At 45.7% G+C, this 26,415-nt stretch overlaps 1 protein-coding gene across 3 annotated transcripts in view; it reads right to left on the bottom strand.

Annotated features, from left to right (window-relative positions):
- CHST10 (carbohydrate sulfotransferase 10) overlaps positions 1-26,415 on the bottom strand; it is a 188,666-nt gene that overhangs the window by 141,845 nt on the left and 20,406 nt on the right. For all 3 annotated transcript variants that reach the window (XM_078658020.1, XM_078658021.1, XM_078658022.1), the window contains one exon: positions 15,600-15,735. In XM_078658020.1, the coding sequence (XP_078514146.1) occupies positions 15,600-15,735 (136 nt within the window). The remainder of the gene's footprint in view (positions 1-15,599; positions 15,736-26,415) is intronic.

The raw sequence follows: 26,415 nt of genomic DNA on the forward strand, positions 1-26,415 counted from the left end.
GACTAATATGTGAGTTTTTTAATATAGCCGGGACAGGGACTGGAGCTTGTTGGGTGACTCTAGGCGCGTCAGTACAGTTGAGACTTATACTTGAAAGAGTGATAACACTTTTCTCAACCTCGAGAAGTTGGTTCTCAATTCCAGTTAACCTAATTTCTATTGGTTTGAGTAATCTCTTAAGCGTCTCCCATACTACTTTTAAAAATTCTTCTCTTCCACCATCTTCTTCTACCATATCACAGGAGACTCTTTGCCCCTCACTGCCTAATTGATCAGACATAGCAATGGAGATTTGTTCATCTATGCTGTTGTTGTCAGTATTGTCTACATTTGCTAGTGCTGCATCGTGTACAGAGATCTCGGATGTTACAATAGGCGTGTTTACAGTTCCACTCTTGATGTTATAACTAAGTGCTACTTTTGCTTTCTTCCTAGCGAAAGCGGTTAGATGTTTACGCTTTCTTTTGTGCTTTGATGGTACTTTGACGGGTGATTTGTTTTTGAGAGCCTCTGTTTCATCTGGCAACCAACAAGTAGATGATGGGCTTGTGTTAGGTATCATCTCTACTAGTGGCTTACAGGGCGCCCCGTCGGGAAGATCCTCAACACTCTCCTTTGAGAGAGTCAACTGTGATGAGCTTCCTGACTCGTCCATAATTGAAGGCCCATGGGATTCGTGAATGGTAGGAGGAATTGATTCCTCTACTATCGAGTGCACCTCAGCAAGGACTATAATTGGTTTTGGACCAGGAGTGCGTTCGGGAGTTTTGGAGGTAGCAATGCTGCCTAGGGAAGATTTTTTCCTGAGCGCAAGTTCAGTTGAAAGCCTCCTAGCACATTCAAGTTCAGTAGTAACTTTATGCTGAAGTTTAATTATTTCATTATCAATGGAGAGGCTGGTCCTAGTGATAAAATCGTCTAGAGTGCCTGTGGCTTTTTTGGAGGTCTTAGTTGCCTTGCTCCGAGTTTCACGTGAGGACATTGTGGGGGAAGAATATAACAGTAAAATAGAAAAGATTCAAGTATGCTAGCTACAGAGACTCAAAAGGTTAAAATTAAGAGAAGTGGCCCAGTCCAGTCTCTACCGGCCTCTAACGGCCTAAAACGGCCCTGTCTTTGCCCAGTCTTAGCCCGGGCTGCGTCCCGCGCTGCGGGAGTAAGCTGTTGATTTGAAGCCTCAGGAGGGCGGGCCAGCAGGGAGAGCGGACCGGAAGCTCTCCGTCGGTCTGGCGGGGACTTCTGGGAAATGAAGTCCCCGCACGCTCGCAGCCCCGCTACAGCCACACGCCCGGTACCGCTTGCCTCCTTACCGCCTCAACGCTCCTCACTACCAACAGCGGGTGTGTTTCCCTCCTCAAGCAGGCGAAGGGGCACCCGCGGAGCGGGTGCGCCGAGAGGTGGATTGGCGCCGAGTTGAAAAAAGGTGAGCCGCTGTGACTCGCTGTTACCGCTGAGTTCCTCTGGTTGACGTAATAGGCAATTTAAAAAGGTGTCCCACTCGTTTTGGATGCTGACTGGTGTTTTGTAGCCTCAGGAGGGCGGGGGGCGGGCCAGCAGGGAGAGCGGACCGGAAGCTCTCCGTCGGTCTGGCGGGGACTTCTGGGAAATGAAGTCCCCGCACGCTCGCAGCCCCGCTACAGCCACACGCCCGGTACCGCTTGCCTCCTTACCGCCTCAACGCTCCTCACTACCAACAGCGGGTGTGTTTCCCTCCTCAAGCAGGCGAAGGGGCACCCGCGGAGCGGGTGCGCCGAGAGGTGGATTGGCGCCGAGTTGAAAAAAGGTGAGCCGCTGTGACTCGCTGTTACCGCTGAGTTCCTCTGGTTGACGTAATAGGCAATTTAAAAAGGTGTCCCACTCGTTTTGGATGCTGACTGGTGTTTTGTAGCCTCAGGAGGGCGGGGGGCGGGCCAGCAGGGAGAGCGGACCGGAAGCTCTCCGTCGGTCTGGCGGGGACTTCTGGGAAATGAAGTCCCCGCACGCTCGCAGCCCCGCTACAGCCACACGCCCGGTACCGCTTGCCTCCTTACCGCCTCAACGCTCCTCACTACCAACAGCGGGTGTGTTTCCCTCCTCAAGCAGGCGAAGGGGCACCCGCGGAGCGGGTGCGCCGAGAGGTGGATTGGCGCCGAGTTGCAAAAAGGTGAGCCGCTGTGACTCGCTGTTACCGCTGAGTTCCTCTGGTTGACGTAATAGGCAATTTAAAAAGGTGTCCCACTCGTTTTGGATGCTGACTGGTGTTTTGTAGCCTCAGGAGGGCGGGGGGCGGGCCAGCAGGGAGAGCGGACCGGAAGCTCTCCGTCGGTCTGGCGGGGACTTCTGGGAAATGAAGTCCCCGCACGCTCGCAGCCCCGCTACAGCCACACGCCCGGTACCGCTTGCCTCCTTACCGCCTCAACGCTCCTCACTACCAACAGCGGGTGTGTTTCCCTCCTCAAGCAGGCGAAGGGGCACCCGCGGAGCGGGTGCGCCGAGAGGTGGATTGGCGCCGAGTTGAAAAAAGGTGAGCCGCTGTGACTCGCTGTTACCGCTGAGTTCCTCTGGTTGACGTAATAGGCAATTTAAAAAGGTGTCCCACTCGTTTTGGATGCTGACTGGTGTTTTGTAACCTCAGGAGGGCGGGGGGCGGGCCAGCAGGGAGAGCGGACCGGAAGCTCTCCGTCGGTCTGGCGGGGACTTCTGGGAAATGAAGTCCCCGCACGCTCGCAGCCCCGCTACAGCCACACGCCCGGTACCGCTTGCCTCCTTACCGCCTCAACGCTCCTCACTACCAACAGCGGGTGTGTTTCCCTCCTCAAGCAGGCGAAGGGGCACCCGCGGAGCGGGTGCGCCGAGAGGTGGATTGGCGCCGAGTTGAAAAAAGGTGAGCCGCTGTGACTCGCTGTTACCGCTGAGTTCCTCTGGTTGACGTAATAGGCAATTTAAAAAGGGGTCTGGGGATCTGCGAATTAATGAATTGCCTACAGTGATCTGTGTAGGAAATCATGCTCTGAGTTTAAATCCCAGCAGGGCCAAACAGCCTTTCATCTTTGCGAGGTTGATGACATGAGTATTAGAGAGTTAGGTAACAAATAAACATATTTTATTCAGTGCCAAGATGCCCTAAGGGGTGAATTCATGCTTTACATCGCTTCTCTTTCTAGATGCATTCACTATGCATGAAGAGGAAGGGAACAAGCACACAAATGATGGAGGGAATGCAGAACAAATCAACACATTCACCCCCAGTCAAGAGATCTGGATTAAATTCATTGCTCTTTTGCTGACCATGCCATCCCAGTTTAGACCCAGCCATATGCAAATCAGTCTAGACCATGTTCCTCGTGGAACAGCCCAGCCCAAGCTGCCAAGCCAGGTCCTCCCTGGACCAGAAACAAGCATCCTGGGACCGGTTTTTGGGGTTTCATCAGCAAGGCTAGCTTAAATCCAGTGGCACAGTGATCTCGGGACTCACATCTGGGCATACCCGGCACACTTAGGGTGAGAAACTGAAAGACACAAGTGATGGACGGAATGCGAAACAAATCAAAACATACACCCCGAGTCAATAGATCTGGGTTAAATCCATCATTCTTGTCTCACCATGCCACCCCAGTTTAGACCCAGCCATATGCAAATCAGTCTTGACCCATGTTCCTCATGGCAACATTCCAGCCCAAAGTGCCAACCAAAGTCCTCCCTGGACCAGAAACAAGAATCCTAGGACTGGTTTTGAGGTTTCACCCCTAATCAGCCAGGCTAGCTTCAATCCAGTGGCACAGAGGGGAAAATCAGAAGAAATCATTCCCCTGTCCAGCATAAACAATTTGTCAAAACCTGAAAAGGTACTTTCTAAGTTTGGGAAACTTGGCCAGTCTGAAACTGCAGGAAGGTCAGTCACATAGCTATTGAGGTTTAGTAGCGGCAGGGCTCTACTGGGGAAAAAATAAACAAGTTTAGACCCAAATTACAGATGGTTTGGAAAAGTGTGAAGTAAATATTCTGACATTGCAAGGAATGGAATTAAATGGGTGTGATAAATAGCACCCAATTACAATCACTATCCACAAAATGGCGCGTTATTTGTAGAGTTTAATGCTTACTGCACCAAAATCTGCAAGTGCCATTATGCAAAATTCTGCCGCTCGCTTTGTGAATGGTTCCGGAGGACTATAACAGGGTATACCAATTCTACGACATGTACACTAGTTGTCCTCAAAACTAAGAGTTCAGATGAATGGCCTTAGTCTAGTACATAATGTGCCTTTTCGCATAGATGTGAGCGAGCCAAGTAAAGCTTGAGCCAGGCTAGAGTATGACCTTGGCCTTGGCTCAGCTCGAGGTACTGTTGGAACCACAGGCCTAAGGAGAGCCAAGCTTTAATGCAGTTTCTGCCTGCACCCTGCTTCTACCCTAATCCGGTACTGTTTGAGGTAAAAAGTAGACCAATTTATACCCATTTAGGGGCTGATAAAGACCAACTAAAACGAGAAATCCTGGATTAATCGCGGCTTACCCGCTTAAACAAATTGTGTGATTTTAGGCAAATCTTTTCTTTTACCGATCCTCCTTTTTCTTAGCTATTGCATATGAAAACACATTCAAATGTGCGAGTTCAGAATCCTAGCTAACCTATAACTAACGCTCTGCTTGATTGAATAGACAATTTATTATCTAGAAGAATCTGGGCCACATACAGGGTTCACATGACAAGGCGGTGGTTGATGCAGGCTCGTACAATGTTGTGGAGGGCTCTTTAGGCGTGGGTGAGCAGTTGGTATCTCTTCAGTATGGTGAGCCAGTGTAGACTTCTGAGGTGGGGGGTGATGCTGGTCTATTTGGGGAGGCTGAGGATGAGTCTAGCTGCAATGGTCTATATAGTCTGTAGTCTCTTGAGGAGTTGGGTGGTGGGCTCCGTAGAGGGGATATAAGAAGTCCAGTCAGCTGGGGCTGGTAACGAGGCCTTGTGCGATTGTTTTCCTAGTCTTGATGGGGATCCATCTGAAGAGCTTTCATAGCATGCAGAGGGTGTGGGAGCAGGAGGAGAATAATGCACTGAACTGGCACTTCACTGGGAGTTTGGTGTCCAGGATAATGCAGATGTTGCAGGCGTGGTTCGCGGGTGTGGGTCCAAGTTCGGAGGGCCACCAGGTGTCATCTCATGGAGAGGTGTGTCTCACGAAAATCAGCACTTCGGTCTTGTCAAAGTTCAGCTTAAGGCTTTTGTACCTCATCCAGTCGGCGAAGTTGGTCATGGCATTCTGGCAGTTTGGTGTGGTGGTTTGAGGGGTATTTGGTGAGAGGATGGTTTGGGTTTCACCAGCGTAGGAGAGGATGTTGAGCCCATGTATAGACGATGTCCACTAGCGGAGTCATGTAGACATTGAACAGAGTGTGGCTGAGGGAGGAGCCTTGTGGGACACTGCGGGTGATGCTCTTTCGCTCTGAGGTGAAGGGCGGTAGGCAGACTGAGTGCATCCAGGGAGGAATGAGGTGATCCACTTGAGGGTGTTTCCCTGGACGTCGATGTGGTGGAGTCTTGTGATGAGGGTGTGGTGAGAGACGGTGTCTAAAGTGTACGGTCGAGGAGCGTTCTGATATCAGTTGCTGCGATCAAGGTGGTCTCTGTGCTGTGGTTGATGGGGAATTGGGACTGGGAGGAGTCGAGCATGTTGTTTACTTCTAGGTGTTCAGAAAGCAGCCGGTTGATTGCCTTTTTCTAGTACCTAGGCGGAGATGGGGAGCAGGGAGATGGGGTGGAGTTTGATGGGTTCGGCGGAGGGCGTCTTTAGGAGGGGTTTAACGTCTATGTGTTTCCATGCTTCGGGGACGATGGTCGTAGTGATAGATGCATAGAGGATGCCCCAGGTTGAAGATGTGATGGGGGCAGAGGGCATTCTGTGTTCCGGAGTGGATCGTGGTTATGGCTGACATGCTTGGCATGGCGAGTGGCTTCCAGGTGGTAGTTGGTGGTGTCTTTAAGGAGGTGGCTAAAGTCGGTGGGTTGAAATTGCAGTAGATATCTAATATCTTGTTGTAGAAGTAGTCTGCCAGGATGTTACAAAGGATTTGGAAAGGGCTCATGATGTTTTCAGTTGGTGAAGAGCAGGAGAATTCTGATGATGCTGAAGAGTTCTAAGCTATTTGTTAGAGACTCCTTGGCTTCTTTGAGGCAAACGTGGTAATCACGGAGGGCAGATTTGAAGGTGATCATCTGTGTGAGATTTCTGCTGGAATGCCATGGTCTCTCCAGTCACTTGCATTCTTGTTTGAAGGTCCGGAGTTCAGATGTGAGCCAACTGGTGTGCTTGCTGGACCGGTTGATGCTTCACGGTTTTATGGGGACGATGATGTTGGCACTGTTGGAGATCCAGACAGAGAAGTTCTCCAGGTTGCTTGTGGTGGCAGGTCAGGAGGTACGGAGGGCAATTGTTAAATGGGTCTAGGTGATTTTGTTCAGTCGGCGGGGGGGTGGGATAGGTGGCTTGGTGGTGGGTCCTGGTGAGCCTGCAATGGTGAAGTGGACGATGCTGTGGTCGGTCCATGTTAAGTTGGTGACATGGCTGAACTTGACTGTCTCTGGCTGTGAAAATAGGGTCCAGAACGTGTCCTGCGCAGTCAGAGGGCTAGTGGCCAACTGAGGGAGGCCAATGTTGCTCATGTTTTCAAAGAGGCAGGTGGTGTTTGTGTTGTTCAGGTTGTCGAGGTGGAAGTTCAGGCCACCAAAGAAGATGTAGTGTTTGGAGTCGACTGCTAAAGGGGGTGGGGGCGATTAATCTGGAGATGCCGTTGCAGAAGCTGGGGTTGGTGCCCAGGAGTCCGTAGGCAAGGGTTCCTCTGATTGTTTCCTTTGCATCCGTGTAGATTTGGAAGTTGAGGTGTTCCATGATCACTTTTGTGTTGTCGTCATTGGAGGAGCACTGAAGGGTGTACTTGTGGATGATGGTGAAGCCTCCTCTGTGTCTGTTGGTGCGGTCTCTGTGTTATCTTGTAGCCGAGGGGTGTTGCGGCCATGATGTCCAGGTTAGAAGATGTGGTGAGCCAGGTTTCGGTGATCAACATCACATCTGAGGTGAGAGTGGTGATGATGTCCCAGAATTCTGTGGAGTGTTTGCAGAGGGATCGGGCATTGAGCAGCATGCAAGGCAGCTGTTCCTGGGGGTCAGATGACAGCTGCGTGGGAGAGGTGTCTGTGTTGCAGGTGAAGGGGCAGAGGTGGCAGGCATAGGGTCTCTCTGTGGTTCGCGCAGAGATGATGCAACAGTTTTTGTAACCGCAACTGGGTGCCAGGAGCACAGTGGTGGTGTAGCGATGGATGGCAGGAGGGCTAGGGTTCTTGGTGCTGGGCGCAGTCCCACATGGACCAGCGCAGAAGGGCTTGCCTCGAACGTGCCCGCGGCGCACAGCCAGGCTGCAGTCTCTATTAAGTAGGTCCTGGGAGAGAAAGTGTAGGCGGGAGGTGGGGCTTGACGAAACATTGTGAAGCGGGCAAAAGAATGGTTAGTACAGGAAAGAAAAACAGTAACAAAAAAACAAAAAACACTAGAACAAAGGAAAATAGCTGATGACTCATACAGGAAAGAAAAAAAACTGTTGAAATATGGCACAAAAGAAAACGGCTAACACAGGGACAGAAAGTTGGTCTACAACAATATGGCTAACCTTGCATGAAAGCAGGAGCAGAGCACGAGATAGGCAGGGGGTGGGCGGAAGCTCATGGAGCATCAGCAAGAGAGTCCCGTCTCAGGCAGTGGGGGAGCTGGTGCGAGGACCTTCTCAATGAAGTCATGATGCAGCCTGCATTAAGTAGTTCGTTGGGGAGGGAGTCTTGATGGACAGCGGGAGGCAGGCTTAACGAAATGGCGGGAAGCAGGCAGTAACCCTGGCTCAAAAGAACGGCTGGTACAGGAAAGCAAAAAAACAAAAACAAAAAAACAAAAACAAAAAAAAAATTAAAACCACTAGCACAAAGGAAAACGGTTGATGGCTAATAAAGGAAAGGAAAAAACGGTTAAAAAAAACCTTGCCAACAAGAAAATGGCAAACGCAAGGACAGAAAGTTAACCTACAACAATATGGCTAACCTTGTACAAAAGCAGGAGCAGCGTGGGAGATAGGCAGGGGGAGGGGTTGAAAGCTCAAGGAGCATCAGCTAGGGAGACCCGTCTCTGGCAGTGGGGGAGCTGGTGTGAGGACCTGGGTCAAGCCCCTTAGCTCACGAATATTAGGGTCGCCAGGTTGTGGGCGGAGGAAGGAGTGGTTCCAAATTCCAGTTTAAAGACTAGAATATCAAAGCTACCAATGTAACAGAAATGCACGTTTTTGAATTCTGAAGAGACTTTATCAATGATGTTTGCTGTACATCATAGATTGCAAACATTTTTCGGGCTCGGCTCGTGCAATGGCTCCAAGAGCCAATCCAGACTGTTGGCTCAGCTTGCCCTGTTAATTTGTTCACTTGCCCACCTCTGGTTTCGCACTATGTTTTAATTTCTATAAAAATAGTTTTAAAACGCATCAAAAAATACTGCCCAGTGACATCCCTTCCTTCTACAGAGGTGAACATCTTTGTGGCCTCCATGGTCTGTATGAACAGGTATAGCGGGTAAAGTATCTCGTATGGCTCCCCAAAACTTGAGAATTCAATTCCACAGTTTGTTCTGTTCTCGACATTATTTTCTAAACTCAGGAAGAGTCTGTAAACTTGGCTATTTACACAAGCCTTTCTTAGCCTTTTTAACTGAACTTGCTCTGTATTCATGGAGCCTTGTGAGATCTTTATTTTTCCATTTAAGGCTGACAATCAGCAGAGTACAGAAAAAGTCAACAAAATTAACATACAACACATTGGCAGTACGCATATGTTCTATATCTGTTCGAGAGGAAACAACTGCACGTACATCACTGGGAATCAGCAGATTTGAAAAAAATCTGTATTCCCACATGGGTAATTTTAACCTCCTCAGTCAATGCATGCACAGAAGCAGATGCGTGCCTACAATATCCAATGGTTCTTACTCATATTGTCTGCATTTGCAGCAGTTACAATCTGGCCCTACCCGACCCTTCCCATTCCCACCCAACCCTAACCATCATATTCTTAACCATCCCCACCCAACCACCTGCCTCCCGGGCCATCTGGCCGTCCATGGTTATTATGAGTGATCTTCAGCTGCATGTGTGTCTCTATCACTCCCGTGTACCAAAATCCGCTTTGAAGCGGTGCGCCTCGAGGCACTTGTGTGATAGCCCACATTAGAAAGCCCACATTAGAAATGGAAGTTAGTATACCATAACGTTGATTAGCATACATTTCTAAATTTACCCAGGGAAAGATGCACAGGTGTGGTGCTTATGGTTTAACTTGTAATTGTGATACGTTTAGGAATATATTTAAATACCTTAAAATGAATCAGGTCAACCATAATCAGAGCCCTAAAGTTACACAGCTATGTCAGGAAACAGCGGTGAGAAAACCCATAATGGCACAGTCAAGATGCACAACCGGGAATTGATGGGGTATAATCTTTTGGCAACATTTTAATTTTATTCACTGCATCATTTGTGAGAATAAATACAGGTGCTTGAATGTTTTCTTAGGAACCAACAGCACTGTTGAAGGTCTGGATTACCAAAGCTTTCCAGTTTTGATCCAACCCCAGGACTCTTTATTCACCAGACACTTCTAATTTCTTCATTTCACTCTTGAGGGTTCTTTTTCATTCTTGCTTTCTCTCATTACTACTGTTTTCATGTCCTTCTCTTCCTTCTAGTCTTATTGTCTTTCTATCTCTTGCTCTGAGTCACAGTGTGCTGGTGAAATCCAGTGCGGGTCCTCAGCACCTGCAACCACCAGCACCAATTAAGCACTGTGTTGATTGTGAAATCGTACCAAGGCAATACATAGACATGTAATTCCTTACGCTACAATACATCTAGGTTTTAGAAGACTTGCAATATGCACTACGAAGTTAGTCTGCAATGCCCCTCAATTTACCTGGAGCAGGTGAGGAAATAAGGAGAGAAGCGAAGGTAATGTGGAGAACAATATAATGTTTGCAAAATCTACTATACAACTCTTATTTCACTGACCCTAAATCCCAACTTGGACTATAAATGACAGCTCTAGTCAGGACTCAATCATCCATATGAAGAACACCCCACCATCTCCAGTATCCCACAGTCTATACATTTCAGGCGCCAATTTTTATGGCGCGACAGACCGATCCTCCTTTCCCATTACCATGTGATCTCATCTGCACAGTTCATGCCCGGCTTGCTTTCCTTGGTGTATATGCCAAATTCTCTCTGAGTCAGTCAATGTTATTCTGGAATTCTTTCATTTCACTCAATAGTTCTTTTATTTTGAAATGTCTGGTCCAGAGCCAGTGAGAACACTTCAGTGTTTCCTGGGGGCATGGAATCTCCAATTGCATGTGTGGTTGTCCCTAGCATTCTGCACAATGAATGTTGCACTTCATTTAGGAGGCAGGCCGGAAATGCCTCTGCCTCCATCGCTTTTCCCATGTATTATGTAATTATTACAGTTCAAAATGGTGGAACGGTGCAGGCGCCTTGGAGTTTACAGCATGTGCTGTGGCCGACAGTACTGGGTTGCATCTTTTAACTTGCTTGATAAAGGTAGGCACACTGCTGATTTTGAAATATCAGAGGGCTCTCCTAAGGCTCCAGACATCAGTGCTGAATTCCAGATTACTCGCATATGCTATTTGGTGTCGCCACAGTGCAAAGACCAGAGTACAGTATACCTTTTGGAACTTACATTCTGTATAGGTCTTCTGGATCGCTGTGGTCCACTGCAATTTGTTCCTTCACCTGCCAGTCAGCAGCAGGGACTTCAGCCATTGCTAAGAGTATTGTCATGGGTGTGACACCTGCCAGCAGCTGACATTTTATCTTCCTCCCTTCACACTAGGATCGCACCAAATTAATTTTATTCCAGAATCGAAAGGTTTTTCTACAAGTATGTGGGTTCTCCACACTGTCCCTCCCCTGTTCTGCTGCTGCTCCAGCCCACTCTCTCCTTCGCAAGCCTTCACTGCTAGATCCCAGCCAGAGGTGATCCTCAAGAGTGGTGCTGGAGGACAGCCTCTAGAAAAATATAGAATATTCAAAGACATCAACAGAAGGAGTTCCAGATCAATGGGTGCAAGGTATGGAAACCTGTCCGATAATCTTCAATTGCTAAAGTGCCATCATGGTCTTCAATGGCTACATGCACCAAAGTGAGTCACTGAACACCAGAGCAACATCAGCAAGGGTTAGGCTTTGCGCTGCAAGGGGTAGACCAAACTGTGCTTTCCTAGTGGAAAGAAATTGTTAATCAGGGTTTGGGAGCCATAAGAAAGGGGAGATGTTTTTGGGGAGCAGTTTTGTTCTGGTGCGGGCAAAGGAGTCTACAGATCCTGTAGACTTCCACGTATTGTTTTGAGAGCTGATGAGCCATGGATCTCTCTTCTCCTCTACATATCCCGTTGCTCACATTTTTCTCTTCTCACTTTATTTCCTTATCACAGCTGTCGACATCCTGCAACAGACAGCCTACGAAGAGCAATGTGGGCATCAATATGAGCTGCATACTAAGGGTTACCAAATGGACATGCACCCATGTCAGCTTAAATGCACGCCATCCACTGCAACTCCAGGACTTCCACTTCTCATATAACCAGTGTTTTTTGGTCAAGCTGTCTGGCTGCAAAATACCTATTGTGGGCTCATCAAGAACCTGCAGGGCTCACAGACCGCCTCTCGTTTACCATTGGTTGGCTTTGCACTTTCATTTACTTGCTCCTTATGTGACCGCATCCCTCGTCTCAGCTGTTCCATTTTGTTTTAGACTCTCTTCTGGAGCATAGCCTCTTTACCATATATCTGACTGACTGACATCTTTCCACTCCACACTTTAAGGGAGCTATATTTTCTTTTTGCTTAAGCATTTCATGAGAGTGCATGTATTTCCCAGCTCTCTCCCTCGTGTGCTTCTATCCATGTCAAATCCACCCCCACATTCCATGTTTCTATCTCACTCATGGGGCATTCCCTCTTGTATGCTTCTCCCCAGCCTCCATGTATTGCTTACCCTCGTGTGCTGCTTTTCCCCTCCCCAGTCCTGGTCGGCTGTGTTGAGGTTGCGGTCCTCCAGGACCCGGCACTGGCGTAGATAATATCCTTTGTAAAGGATCGCTGGCAATCCGTACGGCTATTCTCTTTCAAATCTTCCAAGGTCCAGTTACCCTGTTGGGTCTTTCTTGTCCCCACATCGTTTTAATCTGTATATTCGCCCCCTAGTGCACTCTCTTAAGAAGATTAAGGTCAGAATATATAAATGTGTGGACGATATGCAGCTCCTCTTCACTACTGAGGACTCCATTGAAGCCAGTGACATTTTTCAAAATACTATGCAGTTTATCAGAAATTGGATGAACAGCAACCAACTAAAACTTAACTCTGATACAACAGATTTTTATAACTCAAACTATAAACATGAAGTGGAACCCTTCCCTTTGGCCCCTCTCAACAGGCACCTCTCCACAGCCTAGGTAAGCACGCTGTAAAAAGCCTAGGAGTCTTCATCAATAACGATCTTTCGATGAAACCACAATTAGGTGAAGTAATCTCAGACTGCTTTCTTCAGCTGAAAAAACGAAGATCAGCAGGTTTCCCACCGTCGATGCCCTGGTCCAGGTTATTCTCGCCTTAATCGTTTCAGAAATCGAATATGCAATTTCTCTTTATCTTTGACTTCCTGAAGGTCTCTCTTGTATACTTCAACTCACACAAAGCCAGACTTCTATTTCAACAACCAAGACACTGCCACATTACCCCAGATGAGGAAGCTTCACTGGTTAACAGCTCCTCAACGTACAATCTTCAAGACAGACTGTATCATCTTCAAATCCATTTATGGTAGAAGGCCTGTCTTTGTATCAACCAGATTCTAAAATAAACATCACTAACCACAACTGGAGGTCTACCCACATGAATCTCCTCTCTATCCCTCCCTTTATAAAGAAGAGTTTGGGAGGCTCCCGCTTCTCGGTTCTTGCCTTTACATTTGGAACTCGTTCCCTCAGAACCACCCCATGCTACTGGAGATTCAGCAAACTTTTGAAGATAAGGCCATTTAAAACAAGCCTACAACTAACTGTTTTGAGGCGGGCTTTGCTTCTGTTACCTAGAGCCATGAAACCGATTGGTGTACGTGGACTCTAAAAAAAAAAAAAAAACTATGTAACATACAACTCGATCCTCTATTAGCTCCTCCATTGTTCAGCATCTTTTTGAAAAAGATAAAATAAAATTCTTACTTTTTTTATTTTTGGCAAGGACCACACATCAAATTGATACAGGCCCCTCTGCTTTAATAACAAATAAAAAATTAAGTTTGCGCTCCTACTTTTTCATTTATTTACTTACCCACCATCTTGGATAAATAAATATGAAAATAAAATGTTGCTGGTGTCATTTTGTAGTTGCGCACACCTAATGATGCATGGGTGCACACATCATGCACCCGAGTGCCCACAAAACAAAGCAGCTGTTGTATTAATGCTTTTTGGTCTCCTTGTCCATGCTGCACATCCTCTTGTGATGCCATCAAGAATCACCAAAAGGAATTGGCAAATCCAGTAGGTCTTGCTTTTTGGACCTATTGCTTCCTATATTTGGGTCGCCGCAACTCATTTTCAAAGCAGCCATCTGTAGGGCCGATTATATCTTAGGTCACAAATAGGCCATCTTCAGTCTTCTACTTTTACTTGAGTTTGCAATCCACTAGAGGGACCAGCCTCAATGTTCAGTCCACTATCAAGCATACTTCCCCGAGTCCACCCATTGGATGAACACAGTAAAGGCAAGCATACTTATTTTCTCCTCAGCTTTGTTAACTTCGGAAGCCTACTACGTGGGATTTATGGTAAAGGAGCACCTAATGTCCGATGCACCAGCACAGAGACCACCATCCTTTCTTTGGTTCCAGTGGCTCTATTCGGCTTCTCTCATCTTTTCACACTGTTACCAGCTAGTGCCCCATTCCCCATCACAGATTCAAAGGCTCCCATGCCCGGTAGTTGCTTGGTCTGTGGAACACAGGACGAAACAACTTTAACGAGGATAATGTCAAAAGGGATCTCCTCTAGTTATTCAGCATCGCTCAATTCGCAATATAGTTCAGAAAGATCCCGGTGCACAATCAAATCTGAAGTTGGATGGTGAGGCACTGTGGTTAATTTAGTTCTCAAAAAGTCATATAAAGGGTTAGAGCACCGTTTAAGGCAACTATTTTGCCTCCGCTCATTGGCGTTAGGCTCTTTTGTCATAAAGCAGATTTTGGGCTCCTCCTGCATTGAAGGTCTTTCTATGATTAGCAAGTGAATATTTGTAGTATCTTTCTTTCTTCCCATACATCCTTTACTGAGTAAGTTAACCAGAACTTATCAGGGACAGCTCCTCTGCTATGGCAGAGGAGCGTTGCCCGGCTGCTGAAATGCAGTAGCCGAAAGTAAAATAAAATGACAATAAAACTATTTTATTGTCATTTTATTTTTACTTCCTGTCTGCAGGGTCGAGGGCGGGCCAAGCCGCAGTGTCGCACAACAGGGGGAGGAAGAGTGGAATGGACTGAAAGTGCGCATGTTAGTTAGGCCAGCTGTTCACGCCCGGCCATACCGATATGCGCACTTGGATATCTCCAGGCTGTTCCTTGGATATATCCTAGTGCTCAGGGGCACATGCTCCCAGGCCTTGCTGGAGCGCAAAACCGTCCCGCTCCGCCAAATCCCAGCGCTTCTCTCATGCTAGGACTCTAAGAAGCGCTGCGACTGGTAGGAGTCTGGGAGCCTGTGTCCATGGGAATTGTGGTGCCAGGACGGGAGCAGAGGAGCGGCGCGGAGCAGATCACAACAGCCGGCAGGAAATGGAAGTTTATATTTTTAATATTTCTCGCCCCCCCCCCCCCCCCCCTCCAACCTCGGATTGGCAGCAGCCGCTGGAACTTATTGAATTAAATATTGATTTTAAAACACCACTTAAGCAATAGATACTGCTTCTTGGTCCATCACATTAACAGAAACATTGATGAAGTGCTTAATTTAATTAGCACATGTTTTAAAAGATGAGCTTAATGGTTCCTTTAACAGTGCTCAAAGCAGAACCTGGGTGGCAGCTGGCACGTCTTCTATGTAGAAGAGGAAACTCATCTAAGAGAACTCTAAAGAATAAGAGATCAAGGATAATCGAAGAAAACAAAAAATAAAAACAGTCTGGTTCAGTAACCTGAAGAGATGAGCAACCTAACAGCGACAAGACATACTAGTGGCTGCCTGAGATCGTGCGTCCCTATATGGCAAATGTTCTCCAGCTCTTCCAACACTGTTCTTTCTAGGGTCTTGGCTTTTTCTTTACCATTTACTTCTCAATTCCAAGGTGATCATGGATACTGAAGAGTTTTGTTGTGCTCATTATTCCGGCTTCTGTTTCAGCCATATGTAGACACCATACAAAGCAATGGCCGAGTCATTGCAGTGGAAGCTGGGCCATTTATATATATTCAAAAATACAATTAGGGACACAGCACCCAAACAAAACTCAAGTCTACTTACTGTCAGGGTCTGTAAACGTCAAAGGGATAAATCTGCTCGCGACCATCAGCAAAAAGAGCACCCAAAAGCATGCAGCCAGCTTCAGCCACTGGTTGCGCATGTTGTCATATAGGAGCAATGTTGATTTTCCAGTTTCCTGTAAAAAAATTAAAATAACATTGAAGAACGTCAACTTTTACTTTCGAAAAACAAATATAGGGGCAGTACGATTTCTTTTTTTTTTAATTTTTTTTTTTTTTATTTGAACCAAGACAGTACATTGGATGCACATGATTACATAATAAAAAGAGAAAGAAGGAACCAGAAGAAGAATAATAGAAAGAATAAAGAATAAGAAATAAAAGAAAAACAAATCCATGGGTGTATTTCCACCTACATAGAAAGGTACAAAGGCAGGAAGAAATAGTATCAGTACAATGAGGTATAAATAAAAGGTTAGCAGCAAAAGAGAAAGAAACAATTTTAACTAACTCTCATGGTAGGATTTATGCCTTCCCGCCATAACAATATAGGATCCCAAATAGCCTCGCCTAATTTCCTAGCTTTAAATCCTCTGGTAGCATAAATCGATGTCTCGTAGTTACAAACCGCTAGGAAGCGAGCTAGCCACATTTGGAAAGTAGGGGGGCAGAATCTTTCCAACAAGCTGAGATAATTATTCTAAGTATAGCCGTACCAATAAAGACGAGTCTTTTTTAGTTTCTGGTAAATGTTAAGGACCCATCAAAACCCATTAAATATAAGCAGTCAGATTCGGGTAGTCTATGCCAGAATATGACCGACCAATAATCTGCAATCATACTTTTTACTAAGTCAAGCTTACCACAGCTACTAAACATGTGAATATTATCCGCCGGACCTATTGCGCATCTAGGACAGAGGTCATTTTCTCTTTTCCCCCAGGTAAATAATTTAAGTGGGGTATAATACAAACTAAACACAGTTTTATATAGCTGGGCTTTAAGATTGCTGGACATGAGCAGGCGATTCGATAGTTCTATACATTTATACAAATCAACATCAGGGTTTTCAAGTTTCACCACCCAGTTTAATTCTGTTTTCTCTAGATCATCACGAATTTCGCACATAAGGGTATCATAAAGGGTGCCGATTCTTGTATTAGGTCTATTCAGCAGCTCAAATAATTGAATATTGGAGAGATCTAAAGTAGCAACGTTGGATTTAAGTTTAGTAAATAATTGAGCATACTTAAGAAAATCTCCGTTGGGCAGATTATATTTCGCTTTTAAGTCAGAAAAGGAAGTTTCAGTCCCATTAATCAAGAAATCGTGAACCGTTAAGATACCCATGAGTTTCCATTTTCTAGCTGTAGCATCTAACCCAATGTTAGAGGTGATAGAGGAATGCCACAAAGGTGTATATCTGGTGAGCTTACTAATTTGCATATGTGGGGCAGTACGATTTCAACTGAATTTTAATACATAACTTTTTCTAGCTTGACTTTAGATTAAACTGACAGTAAGGACTCTCACAGACAATAGGTACATATAGTAGTGTTGACAAAATATTTACGTCATTAGCACAGATTGTGTTTGCTGGCTAACATGTCTGATGAACTTACGACTCAGTAACAAACGGTGAAGAACAGGATATACAGTAACTGAAACTCAAATAAGTTATACTAAAGGTCTACATGATATACATTGAAATTATTCTCGGAGCACTTAAGAGATTTTTTTTAAGTAGATCAAAGTAAGATTTGATAGGGTTCCACTTTATCATGCACACACCTCCATTAGCAAGCAATGGCTGGCAAAACCAATACGTCTAACTCTTTTGACCTATTGGCTTTACCAATGCTTTTTGCCGATAATGTAAAGAAAAAAAGCTGGAGTGAGTGAAAGAATAGGCAAGCTAGAGGCGTGGGGAGTAAGGAGCAACATCCAGTGTGCAAAAGATGGGGGTGGGTATTTGGGGGGGGAGGGAAGCAGCACACGGCGGAGACAGGAAGAAAACACATGCACTCCCTGAATGTGAGAGTGGAAGGATACAAGTCGTACAATCAAAAGAAAGGTAAAGAAGTAGTGCTTCAGGGAAGAGAAAGGTACAAGAAGGGAAGGAAAAGGCACAAGAAGAGGAGGGAACGCCATGAAATAAGAAGAAAGCAAATAAAATGGCAAGAATGCCAACCGATTGTAAGCAATAGGCTGCCTCAAAGCCCACTCTAGGAATTTGTAATGGTTTACAATAGGTCTTTCGACCACAGAGAGAAATAAACGGTCTGTAGGGGAGACCTAAAAATGAAAAAGAAATAGTGCACAATTAGAGTAATTCAGGCGATCTCTCTGTAGCAAGTTTTGTCAACAGCACATTGACACTAATGCTTGTACAAGAAACTGTTTCTGAAGATAGGGTTATATAAAACAAGCACTGGCCAAGCTAAAAGGGCTGGATATTTTAGATGTTGAAGTGTTTCACTGATTGCTAGGAAACTCATCTGCAGGCACACATCTCTGAATAATGTGTCAGTCTCTATTGTTTCGACACCACTTCTGTCCCTTAGGAACTTTGAGCATTGGGCATTTACTGCACACATGTGTAAAATCACCCTATTAGTATTTGATGTCTAATTTATGTATTGTATGACTTCTAGCCCTGAGGCAGTACGTCTAGAGATGAAACAAGTGTTGGATAGAGTGGAGAAATTATTAAATAAACTAGCGTCAACAGTAATCAAGGATTGGACTATTGTTTCGTGGTGCTCAAGGGTATTCGTATGGTTGAGTGAAATAGTTGATTACGGCAAGAATGTGTCAACCAATAGATTAAAGGAAACAAGAGTGCATAGATAATTACAGGGGTTAGTAAGGGAATGTATGAATGAATGAATAAGTATAGTGAGGACTGAGTACATGGATGAACGAATGTAACCCAGTATAAACATTTATATAACTAGGAGTGTGTAATACCTTCAACAAGCAACACTCGCATGTAAGGAGTACTGCTTGTGAATAGATTCATGCCTGCACTATGCTAAGAAATACCATCATGATGCCAGAAGCTCTTACTAAGCGGTACAAAAGGGAGTGGTGATGGACGGAGCATCAGAACCAATCAAACACTCGCACCCAGTCAACCGATCTGGGTTTAATCCATCACCGTTCCTTAGCCCACTCTGCCACCCCAGTTCAGACATGGCCATATGCAAATCAGTCTGACCCTGTGCCTCATGGGAACAGTCTAGCCCGAACTGCCAAGCCATGCCTTCCCTGGACCGAAAACAAGCTTCCTAGGACCGGTTTCTGGCATTTCAGCCGTCTACAGCCAGGCTTGCTTGAATCCAGTGGCAAAGTGAGCAAGGGACTCACGTCTGAGCATATCCTGCCAACTTATGGCGAACAAAGCGGTACAAAAGGGGTACAAAAGGTCTTACTAAAGCATTATGCCATGGGCGGGCACCAACATGCCATATGTATCACAAATATTTGTCATTGTGCCATGGCTAACATTAGGTGGATAACAAAACCCATAGTTGTTCATATTACATCACAAATTACATCAGTATACCATGAACAGATTTAGGCTAGTGACAAGCACCGCCAGATCATAGATGGCCACAATGGGCTGACAATTATGACCACCCTTATGCCAGGCCTACTTCACATAGGTTACCCTCAAGCAGGGTTTATGTTCTGCCTGCTGCCATGTGACCATTTTTTTTGGATGGGGGGGGGGGGGTTTTGGATGGGGGGGAAGCAATCGTGCTCAGTACCTACATCCCACACCCACAACACCTGCCACGGTACATACCCAGTGCAGGTTGTAGCCTTCAGCCATGCCCTGTGCTTAGTCTGCTTGCATCCAGTGCCTTCAAGTAACAACTTTCAACCAAGGCCAGTGGGATTTTGGAGTAGGGCATGGTCTTCAGTTACTACAATAAAACAAGCATTTGCAGTGCAATAGGTCTCGCCATTGCGAGATTTTGAGCTACTGGCATTGTAAATGGCAATGCCTTTTATGTGTGTTTAAAAAAACCTGCAATAATAAAAGGCATTGTCATTTACAACATCAATAGGTCAAAGTTTCTAAAATGCGAGACCTATTGCATTGAAAATGCTTGTTGTTTACAAGCGTCCCATGCTGCGCTTTCACTGGACGCCACGTCCCTTTCTTTAGACGTGCCGTGCAGCCGCTATTAAAGTGAAAGTGCGGTATGGGGCGCTTTTACCCCCAAAAAAGCATTTGTTCGTCAAGTTGACAAATGTTTTTTGGGGGGAAAGCTCCCCGTGAAAACGCACAGGGCGTGCTAAATGCGCTGTATGTTGCAGGAAAGAATGTAGTGACTGCAGTAGGAGAAAACATTAAATAAAATTACAGAGTAAATAAGACGTACCGTGTAACAACCGAAATAAAAGGGCCAGTCCTCATGGGAGGTTACAAATGAGGACAAGGCGGAACTAACGAGGGACTAACAGGCCTATTTACAAATCAGAAACCAGCATTTACGAAAGAAAATGACAAGCTAATGAAAAAAAAAATGGGCGACCTAAATTTTTTTACGGGTGGAGTGCTTGAATCAATTGCAGCAACTGGTACATACTTGGGCTGCATCCCAATCCATTGTTTACTTACCCACTACACCACTCATGAAAGACACCAGCCATTTACAAATCAGTCTTGCTCCTCCTCCATAAGGAACAGTTCACCCCAAACCGCTAGGCCATATCATCCACTCGTGATGGAAACACATTAAACCCCAGATTGACTTAAGCCTATCTGGGCATCATGAGTGAGATGCAGACTGACTTCAATAACACAGTAGGCATCTCACTTAGAAAAACAAAAACATGATGGCTAGGGGCAGCCGAAGATGGCAGACAAATCTTGCTGAGCTTTGCGATCCCTCCTGTATAATCCAATGCAGTGATGGCCCTGTAAAGATCAGAGACGCTGTACGCCACATGCAGATTTTTAACCCCCTGACCGTCAGCAACAAAGCCATAGCTGCAGCCAGCATCTGGAGAGTGGCCTACCACAGAAGAGGGCCAGGACTGGATCGCATGGAGAGAGTAAAAGGGTGGGGGGTGAGAGCGGGACGAGCCCATCGGGTGTGCTGCAAGGAAGGCCCCATACAGACCAGAAATGCTCTGCTCTAAATGGGACCAACATCCCCATCCCCCTAAAGGGTGGCGAAGCGACCAGGGGTCAGCCGGTGTCTGAAGACGGCAGGGGATAGGCTACGTGGATCGTGAATGCGTTGAAGACTGCTGGGGTGGTTAGCAGGAGGGTATGCAGCATCGATGGGTCTTGGGCAGCAAGACATGTCTGCTACCCCAGCTCTCTGACTTTTTGTCAGCATTCCCGGTTTCATCCAGACAGTGAGAATTTGTTTTGGTGACTCAGCAGCCAGAAGTAAAGCACAGTGTGTCAGAACCCCTTTCAGAGGGTCACAGGGCTACTGGGCCCCACTGTGGGGATTGAAGCCTTTTACTTCGGATGTCTCCGTGCCCGGCCTACTATGGATTCTGAGTAATTTTGCAAAGTATTCCTTCTGCACTTAACTTTCCGCTGCAGACCTGGTCAAACACTCCAATAATCCTGGAGGGGGAGCATGAGAGGGGGATAAAGATTGGTGAATATGGGCCAACAACTCAAAATGCACGCAGCAGCACTAAAGCATTGACCAGACAAATACACTCTTATGAAAAAAAGCAGCATTATATTCCAACTGCTAACCACACAAGGAAGAATACAGGCTTCATGAACAATTACACAGTCCTCCCCGGAGGTAGGGGCTGAAGGGTTTCTCTATCGATTCCCTGCCCCACTCACTCCCCACCTTAGCAATTGTGGTTAATCCCCATTCACTAATTGTGACATCCAGGGTACGCACAACACTAGTCAGAATCTCAAGAGTCAAGTATGACTCGGATTTAAAGTCAATAGTGTTCCAGCGCACACATGCTTGATATAGCACCAAGTTCCCTCAGGGCCTTCAGGCCTGAATCAAATCTTCCGCGCTCAGTCAGAAGTGGAGCTCGCCCCTTCACAGGTGCTTGCAGCGGCCCCCATCCAAGTCAGGTGAGTCGGGTGCATGCGGACTTGGCGGGCACAGGCTCTCTCCCTCGCAGTCGCGTTTCTTTGATGCTTTATATGGGGGTTCTGCTTCTTTTTAAGTGCATGCTCCTAGGTTTCGTCTTCCTCTAGTAAAGTAGTCGGTCATCACAGAAGTGATGTCTCCAAAGCTGATAGTCCCACAACACAGGCAATGGGAGGGACTAGAGTTCGCACCTGGATGTCAGTCACAGTGATATGTGCATCAAAACGTTAGCCCAGGGCTCCCAGCCCTACTCTTAATGATTCTCTTATCAACCCCATCTCCTTCCTGAGATATGTCCAGGCCCCTTCCTCGTGACCCCCCTCCCCCGAATCAATGCTAACTCTTTGAAGTGTCCAGGGGAGGCACAGTCCTTCCCTTCCCATTGTGTGCACCACCTAGCTTACAGGAAAGCAGCAATACACAAATCTATCTTGGGTGCAAGTGAGGGGGTATCTTTACCTCCTCTCCATGCTTCACCATGTAAGTCTGGGCCACCCAAAATGAAACCCAGGGCCCTCCACCAGCACGCATACACCCAGTGCAAGTATATAGCATAAACACACTGCCCAGTACTATATCCTCCTAGTACTGTACCATTCAGAGGCACACATATAACCAGCACTTGTATTTACCATGCACACACTACTCAGAACTGTATTGTCCCTGTATGGCACCCTTCCCAAGCATTCAAACACCCAGCGCAGATACACATTTCTGCCCAGCACTTCACTCTATTCTGATGTAGCTAAGGTGTGCTAAGCACACAGCAGTGGAACTTTTAAAAGCAAGTGAGCCTGCAGGCTTCACTCCAGCGACACATGTGAACAAGCATTGGTAAATACATTATGTCTCACCTATGTGATAAATAAGCTGTTTTAGTTGCAAGTTGTAGTGTGGTGAGCAGATGTGCAATATAAGTGACAAACTCCGTGAAAGAGTTAGGACTTGTTAATTGAGAAAGGCAATATATGGTGCAGTTATTGGTGGTACTATAATCCAGGGAGATTAGGTAAAGGGCAGAAGACAAAGAAAAAATTCCTCCAGACAAGTACGCTAAACATTGGTGCAGCTATGGGGACATTAGGTGAAGGGCAGAGGAAAAACCAAACAAGCACAGAGAGGTGTCAGGAATATGGACAAATTACACAAAAGAGACTAGTCAGTAGAACACTGAGACAGGTCGTCCTATCTGATATGGGTCAGAAGCAAATGTAGGCGAACAGATAACAGTGGGGATTTCTTTAATTATAGCACACTACACAAAATACCTTTTACGATATGCATGTTGTGTCAACAATCTGCATCTACAGGGCAAAGCATCAACAATCTAATGTGCTTGCGAAATAAGCAGTTTCATATAATAATCCGGTCTTAAAGAAGAGTAACTTGTAGAGAGGAAACAGATTGACCCAAAATTTTTGATTATTGGGAATCAGAGTACATGTAGAAGAACCTGCCATTTAGGAGTTAACATGGACGCTTGGAAGCCATTTTTTTTAACCATTTGACCATTTTATTTATTTATAAAGTGCAGCATTCATCCCGAAAGATATCACAGTGCTATGTAGCGAGAATTCGTCGTTGGGCAGCCAGTGAGAGTAGTATGCAGTTCGCCGCCTTGTCAGAATACCGCTTGGAAGCATGCTCTGGTGAAGGGAACCAGCAATCACATTTGTAGAGGAATCCTCATAACAGCACAACATTTAAATGCAAGTAGATCTCACCCTGTGTCAAACGTGCTGTCTCTGATAAAAAAAAAAACTCATGCCGAGAGCGGTGTGATTATGATGGGGAGCACTTTATTCGGTACTTGTGCAATGTGCTGCTTGTGGTGGTATGCTGTGCAGATGAAAACCTCCGAGTGCCATCCTGCCTCGTTGCTCAGAAGATGGTGGCGTCAGAGCTTTGGAAAGCTGGGCAGTGCCACTGCTCATCACGAAATTCCCGGGCTCTGATATCGATCATGGGACCACTGTTGCACACACGCACGGGGCACAGACAGCCGCATATTCAGAGCACAGACATGCGATAGCTGTGCAGGCTCAGAGACACTGCTGTCAGTGCATAGAGCGGATCCCCTGAGAGCCGTTCCAGATGTTAAACTGCCTTAGGAGGCTACAACAAGCCTGGGAAAGCTGCTAGAGTTGCTGGAGTCATCGGATTGCTAGGACTTACAAAGGGAAGTAAGTGAAGTGAACTGTGGTTAGTGAGACAGTGAATCACTCATGCTGCGATTTCCACCTCCAGAGCACTCCGCCTAGAGGACCCGCCGAATAATCCAGTCCCCCCCTTGTCCGAATGTACACACGTCAGATAAAGACTAGAGCAAGAACAGTCTGAGCTGGGCCTCACTGTTCTGCGGCCGAGGCTTTACTAGTGCAACAAAAAGAAGAGATGGCATGAAGCGGACACGTCAGAATGAAAGTATGAGAGGGGAGCAGCACCGAGAGCTCTCGGCTAGGAGCGTAAGCACTGTGCAGGCAAAAACATCCTAAATAATTCAGCTTCAAAAGCGGATGAAAACAGTGGTTGGGTGACCAGCGACTGATAAGACAAACACACGAGAAAGAACAGGAAATAGTATGCTACAGCCAATAGAAATGGAGGAAAAGCAGAAAACAAGGGAACCAATGGAAAGAAGGGACGGGATGTAAACCCCTTTTAAGATTTATACTAAACAATAGAGTTCACAAGCACAGCGTAAGTGCTGTGCAGGCCAAACCTAAAAGGACCGATTAACTCCTACTGATCACTACACAGTATGTTGCCACCACCTCACTTGTGCGGCTTAGCTCCTGGGAAAGGTATTAGAATTTAGTCACTATGAGGGTAGTGATTGGGCACCCCTTCGGGTACAGCAAGACTGCAATCCACAAGACAGGCTTATATCATGGCGCACACACATGATGTGCGTTTGCCCACAACAACAAAAATCAGCAGCAGGATCCAGACATCTGTGCAGTTGGACGCTCAGGGCAGGACTGCATGTCTATTACCATACATAGGACTATTCCCTATTCCGTCCCAATAGCGTGCAGCCCAACTGTTGAGGCCAGGGTGCAGACTATACGGCAGGAAGGCCAAGAGAGAGAAATAGCATGCTCCCGAGACCAGAGAAGCTAAGTGTTAAGAAGTACATTTGATGACATGTTTGGAAGTGTACGACCGCCTGTAGTGACTCTGCTCACACAGGAAGTATCCAAATGTTCTTTATTGAAGAAAATAAGTAAGTAGATACGAAAGGTGCTGCCAGCTTGAGGAACAACTCAGGTCTGGTCAGCCTTCTACAAGACACACTAACATTCTCTACATTCTAAGAATACTACATATCACATTCTGACATTCTACATTATACACACTAATCTCTGCACAGATACTAACCTAGATACATATCACAACACATCTCCCTTCTTAATAAATAAATAAACAGAAAAATCATTTAAGAGATAAATGAAGCTGAATAATAAACACACTATTTACAAACCTAATCCTCCAAAAATTTAGGAGTCATTACTTTTCTTCCACTCTTGGTGGAAATCTGATGGTGTAAATTTTCATTAATAGAAGAACTAACCATGGTGGAATCCTGTGGACCTAAATCAGAATTAACTTCCAAACCTAAATTCACATTCTCTTCACTTACTGAAGCAGCATCATTGGTTGCAATATCCTGCTGAGACTGAAGAGTTGGTGGTTGGAGAGTACATGCCTCTGAATGAAGATTACTTGTCTCCGAACATATAACAGGAGATAACCACCAAAATTCAGCATCATCACCCTTATCCCCTTCCTTCATTATTTTTTTAGAACCAGAAAATCTGGCCAAAGCAATCTTGCTCATGTGATGTATAGAACCATCATCTAACATGACTGTGTTGCGCATTACTTTAGTGATCGTTCTTGGATCTGAAAAAAATGGTTGGAGTTTACCAACTTTTTTGACAATTTGACCCGGACTAATTGACCTACATCAACATGTGTTTCTTTGGTTCCATGTTTTTCATCATAATAAGATTTACACTTGCCTTGCGCCCTGCTAATGTTTTCCTTGACTTTCTCCGAATCCCAATTGTATTTCTTACTTCTACCCATCCAAACAGGGTTAAGTTTACAATATGGAAATCTACCTCATCAAACCAAAAGGGCTCTCACCACAAGTGTTGTGTACTGTTATTCTATAAGACCATAACATCTTATCTAATTCACTGCACCAATCTTTTTTACTCTTGTTGGCCAACTGCAGCGTTCCTTTAATCACTCTATTCACTCTCTCAACAACTGAGTTACCTTGAGGGTGATATAAAGCAGAGAATTTTTGTTTGACACCTGTAGACTCCATGAATACCTTCATGGCAGACTTAAACTGTACACCGTTGTCAGTAAAAATAGAAGCTGGTAGGCCTTCCCTAATGAAACACTCATCCAAAAATGTTACGACTATCAGTATTAACCTTTTCCACAACTTTCAATTCAATCAATCTTGAGAATAAGTCAATCAAGACTAAAATATACTTCACAGATTCGTCCTGCCATGTCATAGGTCCCATAATGTCTAAAGCTAATTCCTCCCAAGGTAACTCTGGGCAACTCAGATAAGACATTGGAGGATTGAGTGTCTTTTGACTTTTGACAGAACACTCACAACTAATACACTCCCGAACAGACCTTTCAATTTCTAAATCAATACCAGGCCACCAGTATAAAGCCTTGATATTTTTCTTAGTTCCTGAAACACCGGGGTGTCCCTCATGTCCT

This window comes from Lissotriton helveticus, chromosome 8 (genome assembly GCF_964261635.1).
Source record: "Lissotriton helveticus chromosome 8, aLisHel1.1, whole genome shotgun sequence".
Taxonomy (NCBI): Eukaryota; Metazoa; Chordata; class Amphibia; order Caudata; family Salamandridae; genus Lissotriton; species Lissotriton helveticus.